A 13,756-nucleotide genomic window follows, 5' to 3' on the forward strand; every position below is an offset into this window, starting at 1 on the left:
TAGAATTATTTAAAATCTTTAATCAGAAGAAATTATGTTATGACCTTCTTGCTAAAATGAAATTCAGAAAGTTTGAAGTTCTAATTTTAAACTTCTAACTCGTTTAAAAAAAAAAAAAAAATCTTGCGGACAGATAAACATACAGACAACACGAAACATTAAGCGAATTTCTCGATAAATTACTAAAACATATTTAAAAATACCTGCAAAATAGATACAGTTTGGTTAAAATGATGATGCTCCAAGGTGGAAGTAGTGTAGATTGCAGCTAGAGGTGATGCCGAATTCACTAAGAATTGATTAGTTTTTCCTCTATGATCCAAATCGTGGCATAAACAGGCAACGAACAGAGATAATTCCTACAACATACCAAAAAATATTACGAAAAACATGTAATTGTGACTTTAAAATAAAGTTATTTATCAAACCTCCAATGGTCTAAAAGTGTTTCTGGCTTTCTTGATGACAACGTAAATTGCGTTAGCCACACAAAAACCATGGGTCCAATTGTGATAAGGAACCCTTCGATAATTCTTCTTCACTGTTAATGTGAATCTAATTAGGCAATCTAAATCGAATCTAGAAAATAAATTAACATTCATTTAACACTAAGAATCATCATTAAATTAAGAATTATTCATCAAAAACTATTGTAATTTTCATGAATTTTAATTAATTTTATTGTGTCTGAAAGGTCAATTTTTGATATTTTTAGAAGAATANAGTCGAATCTAGAAAATAAATTAACATTCATTTAACACTAAGAATCATCATTAAATTAAGAATTATTCATCAAAAACTATTGTAATTTTCATGAATTTTAATTAATTTTATTGTGTCTGAAAGGTCAATTTTTGATATTTTTAGAAGAATAAAGATGTTTTTAAGCAAATAAAATTAAAAATTTTTAATATTAGATTTAAATTAAAGATACTTTAATAGTTATTGACAACTCTAGCTATACAAAATATTCAATATGAAGGTTTTTGTACAATTTTACAACTTTTAACTGAAAAGAAATACAACATTTATAAATAAAATTAATTTTTATTAAGCAAAAACTTATTTTAAATGAAATTTATCCTTTGCTGCTGAAATTCAAGATGTCGAATAATCAATTTATTACATTTCTTCAAATCAATGTATGAAGAAACGAGTCCTTCTTCATACATTGTATACGATGAACTACGGGGAAATATGTCCGTTTGAAATAAAATTGAACGCACTGGGAATAAGAAACAAATAAAAAAAAAAAGTCGAATGTAATCTTTCTCAATACTGCAATCAGTCTCCATCTCTCCTTTTTCAACTTTTCAATTGCTTCTAATATTAGACTTCTAAGAGGGTAGAATTTCTCTATCTTGCACTAAAATGGTACTAAATTACCAAAAATTCTGTACAATATTCCTATAATTTCTCTTGAAAACCCCTCGTAACAGAATTTAATTACGGCATTTTACAAAATTCGACTTTAAAAAAAATCCAGCAAAGAACTGCCTAACTTTCCTGGCAATAAAGTTAAAATTGTGTGTGCCGCCATCTGTTATGATATTTTATTAAAAATCCTAATGATATTTTAGTTTCACGAGCTAATTCTTATACACGATTCCCAAAATATGGGCTAAAACTATATATAATATGAAAAATATAAGCAGAAAATCCATTCAAAGATTACGACTCAAGATGCGGATATAAGCACTCGCATCCCTCACAAACACGTACATTTCTTTAATTAATTTAATTAAATATTAATTAAAATAAAATATATTGTAATTATAAACTTAATCGAGTTCTAAATTTATGAATTAAATTGCCAATTTACTCACTTATGCAAACCAAAAAGGTCGCTAAACATATGAATCGTGGAAGTCACCTTTTCATCAGCGCTAAGGTTATAGGGTGAGAACGCAAAACTGGCAACGAAATAATAGATAAATCAATATATTCAGAGCATAGAATAGAAGAAATCAATTGACTTACTCTAATAAAATATCGGGTATGTTGGCAGGAAGAGTCTGTTTGGCTCTATCCACTTCCTCTTCTGTGCAAGTGTTATGATAAGAGAGAATCTCTAGTGCCACTTTATACTTCTGTTCCGATCGACGTATTTTGTCGTACAACTGAAAGCACACTTCATATAATGTCAACATTGTAAGAAGAATGACTCCATAATTTGTCAATATATTAAAGTTTTAACATGGAAAAATTACTTTAAATTAATAATAATTAGTGAATTATTCAAGAATTTTTGTAAAAATAGTCATAAAATCGAATTAATTTTAAATCGTCGTCATTTAATTAGTTCAGGGACTAATCTATAACATTTAACATGCCCATCTTCTCTATCAAATAATGATAGCAAGCAGAAATGTGAAGTCTTAAGCTATAGATTCGTACTGCTAGGCCCTAAACTATGGTATTATTTACCACATAATATTGTTGAAAGACAATAAATTCTTTCTGAAGAATTGCTTGTGAACCTAATAGGTAAATCTTGAACTTAAAGACGCTTATATAGGGGAGACCGGGGCAAGATCGGCATGTTAAGCTTTACTTAAATTTTGTGTAATAAATACTGCTGTAAACTGAAAAAAAAGCTTTGCATATTGTCTATTGAATGTTACCTTACTATAGAACTGGTTAAAATCAGTTTGGAAATAAAAATAATTAAAATAATTACATCTTTACAAGAAGAGAGAAATTGACGAAGTTGCCCCGGGTATAGGGGCAAGATCGGCAACTTCTCTCTTTTTGTAAAGTTGTAATTATTTTAATTATTTTTATTAAAGTTGCCCCTGGTATAGGGGCAACAGTAATGGGGCAAGATAGGCACGTATATAAAATTATGTTATTAACAATGTATAAGTTGGAATTCACTATTAAAACAAAGAAATACAAATCCAACACCCATTTAATATTATTACAACGAAATGCAAGTTCAAAGACATATATACATGAATAACAAATGCAAACATGTTTTCATTTATCATCTGTTTGATTTTTATCCTTTGCTTCTAATGTGGCTTTATGTTGCCGATCTTACCCCGCTAGTCATGATTTCGAAACATTAAGTACAACCCTGAGAACAGAATGCCAAGCCACGATCTGGCCACGTGAATAAGTTGAAGTTACATCCTTCTAACAGGAAAAGTAACTTTCGTTATCATGGAATTATAACAAAACCTGCTAATTCAATATAAATGGAAAGCAAAATATTATATGGAATTGAACGAAAATGAAAATTTGCTTATTAATTCAACTACGCTTTTGGAGAACAATAAAAACACTACACTCAACAAGCCACCAATAAAACTCAACTGCCTAACCTATAACCAAAGTCTTCTTTTAATTTGTTTTTAAAAAAAAGCGCTTGACAAACTTGCCCCGCATGCCGAAGTTGCCCCGGTCTCCCCTATATATGTATATATGTAGTGAAACCTCGATTTAGAGCAAAAAGAATACTTGAGAATGGGTCTACTCCATAAATTATTAAATTTTGCATTGTTATTACCGAAATAAACGACTTTGAAACCTCCAAACTTATGTATAAGACCTCTTTGTATAACTTATTATTCAATAAGCTTCAGTTTAGCGTCAAACACTCGATTTAGTGTCTCAAGACCGAATAAATGTTTGCACTAAACCGAAGTTTGTATGCATATATTGTGTATTTTTATTAAATTTTAGAATTTTTTTAGTTAAAAATCAAATTAATCTCATATTTATCTTTATTCATCATTGACTAAAACACTTTCTAAAGTTTCTGTACTTCGAAGAAGAAGCTTTCTTTCCTTCTCGAAAGTATAAATCCCACAGAAGATGAAGCAAAAAAATATTCAAAGTTTTTATTTTTAGTAAAAATAATAATACTAATATAAGGAAATATCCGTCTTTGTTAATAACCGAAATTTATCCTCAATTTATTATTGAAGTAAACAATTTCCAGGAGGATTAAATAAGAAGGTAGAAGATTACGAGAACGAATTATTTAGCTAAGTAACCTCTTAAGATCTTAAAGAAAATGGCGAAATATAAGAAGAGAAGGAATTAAAGTAATCTAGAGTCAAATAATTCGTACAAAAAAAATAAAATAATAACAAAATAAACATAGAAAAACTTACTTTAGCGTGATGAAGAGCCAATCCGCAGTATGTTGCAAAAGTAGCGAAAGCTTCTTCGTCTATCTTACTGAACGAACCATTTACTTTGTTAACCATCTGAACGACGCCGATAACACTAAAAGAATCGTTTATTTATAAATATATACGTCAATTCGAAAGGCTATTTGATAAAATATGCAGTTTACTTACTGATTACGAATGAAAATGGGCATACAAAGTAAGGATCGGGTTGTGTAACCGGTCAGTTGATCCACGGTTCTATAACGATATTTCTGTTAAAGTTAGTTACATATGTACACATTTTATAGTTCACAGCAGACTCTTGATTATCCGGAATGAACGGGAGGGATGCCATTCTGGTTAATCTGGTGACGTTTGTATCCAGGTAATCTGAAATCTCGTATTGTTTCATTCCTGGAAGTTGAATTCTGCATTGATGAGAGCCAGACTGACCTGTTATTTTTCAAAATAAACGCGAAGAGAATATTACATACAACTGCCTCACTTATAATAAACTGGGACTTTAGCTAAATGTATCATTCCTCTTCTTCCATTAGCCTATAAAGTTATAAAACGATTTATGATAATTAATGGCTCATCCATAAGAATTTTTTGGCATCCCAGTTAATGTGATCCCGGATAATCGAGAGTACGCTGTATATTATTATCATATACATCTTTCGAAATATAAATTTACTAGAGAATGGTTTTAAATAAGCTCAAATAACATTTTTCATAGAGGCATCTTTTCGAATTGCCATCAATTTGCATGCGACCACCCCAATAATGATTTCTGCTTTTTGTAGCCATTTTATCAACATTTTTCTTAATTTATTAGCGCGATATAATCAAAAATTAATTAAAGTTTCACCAATAACGTGTTTCTGGAATAGTTTACGATGCAATACGCGGAGAGAGACTTAATGATGTGAATGAGACTTTCTCTAATTGACACATTTCATGTTGCTAATTGGGGGAATTTCCCAAAACTGTGTTGCTAAAGGATAATGAAGAGAAATTATGAAGTGAGATTTCTGTTTATTAACTAATTCCAATTTTGCAATGTCGAATTGAATCCAGAATGTTTGCATCATTCTTAATTCATTAACCATTATGCAACGTTGTTAAGATGATTATTTTTATTGCTGAATGCCATGCGTTGCAAATCGCATGATTTGTGAAATATTATAAAATTATAAAAATAATTTTTTAATTCATTCTCATAAATTAACAGTTTAGAAAACAATTTAAAATAAAAAAATATATATATTAAATATATACTTGTTTATTTGTAAATAATTGAGAATCTTTCACAAGAGGAGAACATTAAGTTCTGCTCACTCATCGGAAAACTTTGCAATATCAGAACTATGGTTTATTTTGTTCTTTCACTTAAGCTTCCATTAGCAATATTTGCTGTAAGTTACGATCAATAATAGACGATTCCGCTTGGTAATTTTCGAGAGATGCATCTAGAAGTCGAAACGTGTGATAAGGTGCTGTATGGATTTGTACGTGGCAATTTTACTGAGTATCCTAGCAGATTTTTTTTTTAAATGTTTTTACCATTTTTTTTTCTTTTACGAGAGATCAGAATTCAAAACGAATTCAGGAACTTGATATAAAGGTAAAATAAAGTTCAGTTTATAGAAAATTGAGTTACAAATCGTGGGTGAAATTCTTTATGATGAATTTCCTGGATGATTACAGAATCTCGTTTGCTTCGTAACTACAATATTATACAGGGTGGCCCAAAAGTCGGTTGACTGACTTTTGGGCCACCCTGTATAAAAACTTTACATAAAATTATTTTAGACGTATATAGGAAAGTCAGTTAACTGAGATATACTTTAAGAAATATTAAAACCAGTTTGGTACCGTTTAAATTTATGTTTACTTTAATTTAACTATGTACAAATATGTAAACACCTTTATTAAATACCTGTTAAATCTTTTATCGTTATAAGCATCAGAAATGTTTAAAGATTCACCAGTTAAAGCGACGTGCCCGGCTATACCTGTACCCAATGGAAATCTATAGAAGAGAAATTACATGTGAGTCATGGGTTAAAGAATTACACGAATAAATTGATAAAGTAATCTACATTGTCACCTAATTTCCTTGGAAGCTTCGGGTTTAATGTTATTGGTACTATCCTGACTACCGCTAACATCGAATATTCTTGCATACAACTCTTTAGAACGTCCATCGACCAAGAATAAAGATGCTCTATCCGCATTTACAAGTTTCTGAGCGAACATCTACAGTTAAAAATTTAACTTTAATGATGTCTGTTCAAAATTACGTTTGGTTTGCATAAAAAATTAAAGTGAGACGATAGAGAAATTGGCATATGACAACACGTAGCAAAAGGCAGTGACTTTGCGGGACATACAGTGATATCAAGTATTAAGATGTAACAAAGAATAGTGTTGAGAAAGATTAATGACATTCCTTGTTAACATGCGAGAGAGATTATAGGTATCCACATGTTAACATGCAAAGGAGGGCTTTGAAATTAGTGCCAAGCCTTGTTGACGTGTGCCAAAGGATGGCGACTTTGCGAAAGTAATGACATTCCCTGCCACATCTTGCCATATTCCAATTTAAAAATAAAACTCCCTGTTTAATGACGGCTTTTTACAAACAAGCCAAACAAATTATCAGATAATCTATTTACCATTATCTTAACGATGACGGTATCCATGCTGATCATGTCTTGAAAGATCGATCTGATAAACAAACAAATTACGAAACTTGAATCAAGAGGAAGAGAATAAAAGGAGAAGAGAAAGTGGAAAAGTAATCTCACTTGACTACTGTCAGCAGGAAGTTATTCAATTTCCTTTGACGAACCATGTTCGTGTAGAGCTGTGTAATAAAATTCGAAATAAATAATCCTTATGTAGGAATTAATAAATTAATTAATTTAATTCCTCTTAAAAATAATTATCCTATGGGAAATAAATATTTATAAAAATGATACTAAAAATAAAGCTATTAAAGTTTAGTTAATTATTAAAACAAATTGAGAATTATTTATTACAATTATAAGGTTATTACTAATTAATGTAATATAATTATAATTAAACAATCTCGAAATTATCTAATAAATTACAATTAATATAATTAAAAATTTAATTGATTTTTAATGAAAATTTATATAATAATTATTAAAGTATGCATTATTATAATTAAAATAGAAACTGGTCCTGATTAGAGTGAGAGGGGGCCTTTATTCCGGGTCCAGATGCGGAAATGCCCCAAAATTTAGTGTCTTATGTAAGAAACATTATATAAAAGGTTTGACAAAAAATTCTGTTTTTGCTTTTGTCGATTTTATTCGTATATTTTTATGACTTTCGGATAGAGATAAGACCATGATCAATTCAGGCAATAAAAATTTCTGTGGTTCCCCCTTTCCTTGATGGTACACTAAGGACGTGCTTAGGGTACCATCAAGGAAAGAGGAAACCACAGAAATTTTTCATTGCCTGATTTACTATGGACCAAATGGTGTAAAACTGCAAATAGTACAGCAGAACCATGGTTCACAAAAAGGGCCTCCACAATAAATGAAAAGTATTTGCTGGCGAAAAGCATTCCGAGAAATATGATTTTATTTAATGTTTTATTATTGTTTATATTTTGAACTCTATATATAATATATGAGGGCATCAAACTATTTTAAGTGTTTAGGTCCTCTAAGTCTTAACCCGGTCCTTAAGGGCCCATGTTTTGTTAATAGACAGGGCTTCATCTCATCTCTACCTCTTCCTTCCTGATTATTAATTATAATTAATATAAAAACTTTTAAGTGATTTATTAAAAGTAAAAAAAAAATTTAATAAAATTCAAATTTATTCAACAAAATGCTCGACTTTCTTGAGAACATCCATTGATCCTTCTTCACATGAGAAACTTTAAATTCGACTTTTCATACGTTTAATTTATATTAAAATATAAAGATATATAATTACAAAGTTAAAAATAAAGAAATTTAATTAAAATTAATTAAATAAATCACTAAAAATTATAAATTGAAATTAATTTAAATCATACAAAACTCGTACTTACCTCAGCATAATGTAAAGCAATACCACCCCACACTAAATAACTATTAACTATCTAAATGAAAAAAAAATTAAATATAATTAATTTATATTATATTAATGACCTAATTATTCATCACTTTTAACAATTTATGTTAAAAAAAACATTTATATTGATTTCCTATTATTGGTAATTAAAATAAAACATGAGAATTTATGATTATTTATGAATTGCAAAACGAAAATTTGCATTAAATTATAATTAAAAATCAAGTTATATAATCGAAATTATTTTCTGTAATTTGTATTTTGATGAAAATTACATGAAATAATCGTCGTTTGTAATTTACTTTCTGCCAAAATGGCGAATCGATTATCAACTTCAAACAACAACTTCTTAATCACATTTTCCATACGTTTTAATATAATTTTTATGAAGCTTTAGATGAATAGAAGGAAATTTTACATGGATATTTGTTGAGGGTTTTAGGTAAAAAAAATTAATTTTAGTAAGTTAATGAACCATTATTTATTGTGACATCGCCACAATGCCAGGCTGCAATTTTTAATCTACTTAATTTAAAAAATATATATGCTCTCCACCTCAAATTAGTAGTGTTTTGCCCCTGTACATCATACTTTTCCTGTTAACAAAAGAGTCTTGCCTGTCATTTATCTAACACCATTCAGGGGAAACTTTTAACATTGAAATAACGCAATTTCCGGTTAAAACCGAAAGATTTTATATACTTAATCGAGGCTTCTTGTTCCTAATCTTAACATATCTGGTCTCGGCTTAAGCTATCTAACTCTGTTCTCGCGATTAAGGAAGGACAGACAGGCAGACATACAGAATTTTTTCAAATTGCAGCCCAAACAGTTACATATCTACAGACATTAATAATTGAAGATGTTGGATCGACGTTACGCGTAATTCTTTCAAAAAAATCGAGCAACGAGTTGCTTAATTTAACTTTCCAGGCAATAAAGTTAAAATTGTGTGAGGTGTCATCTGCTATGAGATTTTATTTAAGAAATTTCGACGTTTCAAGTTTTCCGAGTCCAAAAATGTAAAAATCTTTGGGGGGTCATTTTAATTTTTTTTTTAGAATTATTTAAAATCTTTAATCAGAAGAAATTCTAAAAGTTCTTTATACATAGAAACATAAAAATATATTATTTTAAACAGTTAAAAATTAACATTTCTGTATCGTTAAAAGTTCAGGAACGTCTCACCTCTTCGTCTTCTTCATAAAATTCATTTTCTTCCTTCCTGTAAAGCTCTAAAACTCCTAAAAAAGATTAGAAAATAGTGTTTTAGAGATTTATTTCATCGAAAAAACTGCGTAAAATAACATATCGAACCTGTCAGTTCTCCGTCAGGTTGCAATATCGGATGGCACAGTACATAAGCAGCATTCTCTCTATCAACTGGTACTCCTTCAGGAAAAAGCGGATTCTGTTACAAAAATCAAATATACTTGATGTAACAGACTTTTCTTTCTTTTAATATTAAAAAAAAATAAATAAATAAAAATCTGATAAGAATCAAGTGATATATTTCTACTTGGTTATCGGTTTTCGTTCGAACGGCTTCTTTGGCATTAGCTACAAAAGCAGCTAACGTGGTACCCGATTGCACTCGTCTAAAAATACAGGTTTTATTGATTACTTTTATAAAAAAAAATCGCATTCTTTATTAATATTTCAAGCTTTACATGAGTATTTATATATACTCACGTGGGATTTCTCACATCCGTCCCGAAGGTGTAGATCTCCTGTGAATGTTAACAAAGGAGGATGAATCACAGAGGGTATTTCATAAAATTAATTTTAAAATGTACATACCTGAGAGCTTTTATCATAAAGGTATAAATTCCAAGAGTCTGCATTCACGGCAGATGCTACAGTTTCTGATAATTCAGATAATACGTGACCCTTATTGGGTTTTAGATAAAGATTGTTGGTCATTTCTTGGAGCATTTTCCTTTTGTCCGCATGGACGCAAAACTAAAATAATAGAATTAAAAGTAAATTAAGTTGGAAATAAGTTCGATTTCCAAATTTCTTGATAAAATTAAGCGAATAAATTAATTTAAATTACCTTCCATCTCGATAGACTTGTTTTTCTCGGTGGTCTGCCTAATTTATAACGATGGTAATCGATAAGTATAATGGTTTTTTTTTTCTGATGGATTTTTCTTAAATTTCTTACCATTTGATACTTCCGCCGATTGTGGTCTTTTATGGTTTCTTTGAGACTTTCTAATAATCCATCTTTCCAATAATTCCAAATCGATATGACTCAATACATAATCTTCTAAAAATTCGAGATTATCTTGAAGAAAGTCTATCACCGCTTTTGGAGTCGCTATTTTAATATAAATACATTAATAATAAGCACTTTCTTTTTAATTAATTATTATATATTTTCTTAATTTTTAAGTAATATTATTTAGACAAGTGATTTATTAAATTTACTTCTAAAAATTTGTCTATAAACAGGAGGCAAATTAGACAATCAGAAAAAATTAAGTGGATTGGATTGATGGGACAAGGCAACGTAACACTTGGACGATTTTCCAACAGGGGTACCATCTCTCGAGGGTGTTTTTATGGGAAACTGGACTCTGTTTGTCTGTTTGTTTGTTAGACACGTGAAAAAACCTGAAAATTCATGTGGCCACCTCGTTGGTCAGGCGCAAACCCACGATCAATTGAATACAATACACACAAATTTGTAAACATTAAAGCAATATTTGTAACAATTTTAATATACTCATATAAAACGCTTATAGATTTGTCAAATAAACGTGATTCACACTGTCTCTAGGAGTATAGAAAAATTTTTTAAAAATGCTTTAGTACTTTTGAGTTAATCAGCTCATCTTCAGAGGCAGCATAAAAAACGAAATTCGAACACATTATAAAATTTACATGCTATGTACAGTACATTATAAAATTTACATGTTACGCTATGACGTATGGAATGCCAATTCCATGATAACATTAAATGGACCAGTCTCATTATAAGTTTAGCGAAGGGTTACTGTACAGTACATTTGCCACTAAGCACTCTGTACTTACAACATGCTCTTACTTTTATGCTTTAGGTACCCATTTCCACGCGTTATGAAGAGTTCTGCGTCCTTCACATTAATTATGTGCTTGTGCAGACCTTCTTTAAAAATCCAAAGCATCTCCCCATCAGCTATTTTCTATTTTTTCTCTATTTTTCTGCAGTTTACGTGCTCTATCCCACTCGTGGCTTAGTGAATAAAAACTATTAAACACTCTGGTAGTTGGCGTGGGTTCGGGCCTCGCCAAAGGGCTGGCCGCGTGGTTTCCCGGCTTTTCTTCACGTGACTAATACCTAACTAGGGGCTAGTTTCCCATTGAAAATCCTTCCGGGAGGCATCCCCCTCGGCAGATCGCCTACTTGTCACGTCGCAGTATAGCTTACAAACAAACTCTCTTCACTTTGTCAAGCTTCCCTTTGCTAATACCATAGTTTTTTACTTTTCTTCACATCTCTGTTCTCTAAGTCTAACACCCGGCAATCTTCGGGTCGCACTTATATAGGATTTATTGTTTTTTTCTTTATCGTATAAAGGGATTTTATAGCTATCGCCTTTTTCTCGTGCTTGGTCTTCTTTTTATCATTCCTTAAACAGTCAAAAAGGGTTAAATTTCTCTTAATGACAATCCTTTCGTTAGTAAGCTTCTCCAGGCATTTACAGAAACCTGCTTTCCAATCCGGTATATAGTGTAATAACACCTTCTGCTTCTCTCTGGTAGTAATCAAGTTCGGTACATTTTTTAAAAGTTATCGAAACAACATCCGCTAAGACCACGCTTATTCGCTACTTCCCATAGGAAGTGGTCCACCAGCGGCTGAGTAAAACCACTGAACATTGGTAGCTGGTCGCGGATTCGCGCCTCGCTAACGAACTGTCCACGTGGAGTTTTCCGAGTTTTCTTTACGTGCCTGACACCTAAATATGGACTAGTTTTTCATATACATATAAATAGAGATCAGTTCTCCATAGAAAATCTTCTCTCCCAGGGCAAATCTCCAACTTGTTGCTTTTTCTTATACTAATCAATCCTGTAGAAAGCGCAATTCTTCTTCCAGATATTCCCAATTAGAGGTTAGATCCAAACCTCTTTTAATTTTAATATAATTTATTAATTATATTAAAAAAGTCTATTAATCCGGCACCACTTTGGTCTCTTAAGCGTCGGATTAACGAACTTCTACAGTACATAAAAATTGATAAATTATGTTATTAAGCACTAAATAACATACCTTACAATATCCATTTCTTATACTTAAATGAATTTTTCATTAATATTAAATAAACATAGCCACATAGCACACCTCTATATAATTATAATACGTGTTGTACGAGTTAACGACAACACTTTATTAAATTTATAAATAAAACACCGTATATAATAGGCTTTTACAAGTGTTTTTATCACTTATTTAATTTTAAAAAATTACTCTGATAAAGATTAGAGATTCGCTAAAATCCTTCTTTTATCTTTTATTAATAATATTAATAAGATAATGTTTAAAATTAAAACAAAAAAAATTAGCATTAAATTTTATGACTAATTAATTTCAATTTATAGTCATTAATATATTTTTAAGCGGTTATTAAGATTAATTAAGATGTTTGTTTCCTAATTATTTATTATGCCTGTAGGGAAGCAAATCGTTTACATAATTTTATAAATTATTATGAAAATTACTAAGAAAAATTAATAGAAATTTGCATTTTATCACATAAAATTATAAAAAAATAAATAAATATATAAAGGAATTAAACGATGTCCGTGCTGTCATGTTAAATTCATAGCAGCAGTCTGGAATAAAAATTTTCTTTTTTCCTACAGCTTTTTTATTTTTTATTTTTTTAATTTTAGGCAACTTTTACACGCACTTTGCGTTAAAATTCACCACGAAACGTTAACACGAAGTACCAAGTTTCATGTTTAGCCTTTTAAAAATGCTTGTAAAGGTGTTAAATTTAGAGCCATAATGCATACTTTCTAACGCTAAATATATTTTAGTGCTCTATTTATTTATTTTTTCAATTTTATAAAAATTCAGTTCGAAATTTAAGCTGAATTTTACATTTTTTAAAAGGCATTTAAGGCTGGTGTAACGAATTTAAGACGTTTAAAAGGCTCTTAAATGTGTAAATTTATGAATTAAAATTTAATTTATTATCTGTAAAAGTATATTTTTTTTAAATCAAAATTAATCAATTTGATAAGTAAAATTGTATTAAACCACCTCCAGAATGGCTTAATTTGCATACGACAACGTCTCATAACGTTAACCAATAGAGAGAGAAGTATCAGGATCGATGGGAAATCGATCCCGGACTCTCCTGGTAACAAGATAGCGAAAGAAGGTTATTGCTATTTTAATCTCACAAAAGATTATTCTTTGTGATGATATTCATAAAATTTTACAGCTTTATGGCTCCGATACGTTATAATTTTTTCTTTTACAGAAGTGATTTATGTAATATTTTTAAGACTTTTCTTCTTAAAAATCCAATTTCCTT

At 30.0% G+C, this 13,756-nt stretch overlaps 1 protein-coding gene across 2 annotated transcripts; it reads right to left on the reverse strand.

Annotated features, from left to right (window-relative positions):
• Positions 1-18: 18 nt before the first annotated feature.
• Positions 19-10,479, reverse strand: LOC111634268 (probable 3',5'-cyclic phosphodiesterase pde-5). Of its 2 annotated transcripts, XM_023379000.1 has the most exons (19): positions 10,390-10,474; positions 10,279-10,312; positions 10,023-10,184; positions 9,915-9,952; positions 9,742-9,820; positions 9,540-9,633; positions 9,411-9,466; positions 8,200-8,250; positions 6,935-6,993; positions 6,803-6,854; positions 6,235-6,383; positions 6,064-6,156; positions 4,311-4,379; positions 4,122-4,236; positions 1,981-2,120; positions 1,827-1,913; positions 429-579; positions 204-359; positions 19-51 (listed from the first exon to the last, which is right to left on the reverse strand). In XM_023379000.1, the coding sequence occupies exons 3-19, from the start codon at positions 10,155-10,157 to the stop codon at positions 19-21; spliced, it is 1,557 nt and encodes a 518-aa protein (XP_023234768.1). In that variant the 5' UTR covers positions 10,158-10,184; positions 10,279-10,312; positions 10,390-10,474. The 2 variants fall into 2 exon arrangements, 1 of the variants encoding a protein (XP_023234768.1); XR_002758177.1 differs by lacking the exons at positions 19-51; positions 204-359; positions 429-579 and having other exon boundaries at positions 1,981-2,131; positions 10,279-10,316; positions 10,390-10,479.
• Between the last annotated feature and the right edge of the window lie 3,277 nt (positions 10,480-13,756).

The sequence above is a fragment of the Centruroides sculpturatus genome, unplaced genomic scaffold, assembly GCF_000671375.1.
Source record: "Centruroides sculpturatus isolate CEXI.00-Female unplaced genomic scaffold, Cexi_2.0 scaffold897, whole genome shotgun sequence".
In the NCBI taxonomy this organism is placed as follows: Eukaryota; Metazoa; Arthropoda; class Arachnida; order Scorpiones; family Buthidae; genus Centruroides; species Centruroides sculpturatus.

Bases quoted from the DNA above. Each gene is read 5' to 3' on its own strand.
- LOC111634268 (XM_023379000.1), bottom strand. From the start codon at position 10,157: ATGCTCCAAGAAATGACCAACAATCTTTATCTAAAACCCAATAAGGGT. The intron at 9,821-9,914 runs GTGAGTATATAT...CTGTATTTTTAG, and splicing joins ACGGATGTGAGAAATCCCAC to ACGAGTGCAATCGGGTACCA. The intron at 1,914-1,980 runs GTAAGTCAATTG...TTTCGTTGCCAG, and splicing joins ATACCCGATATTTTATTAGA to TTTTGCGTTCTCACCCTATA.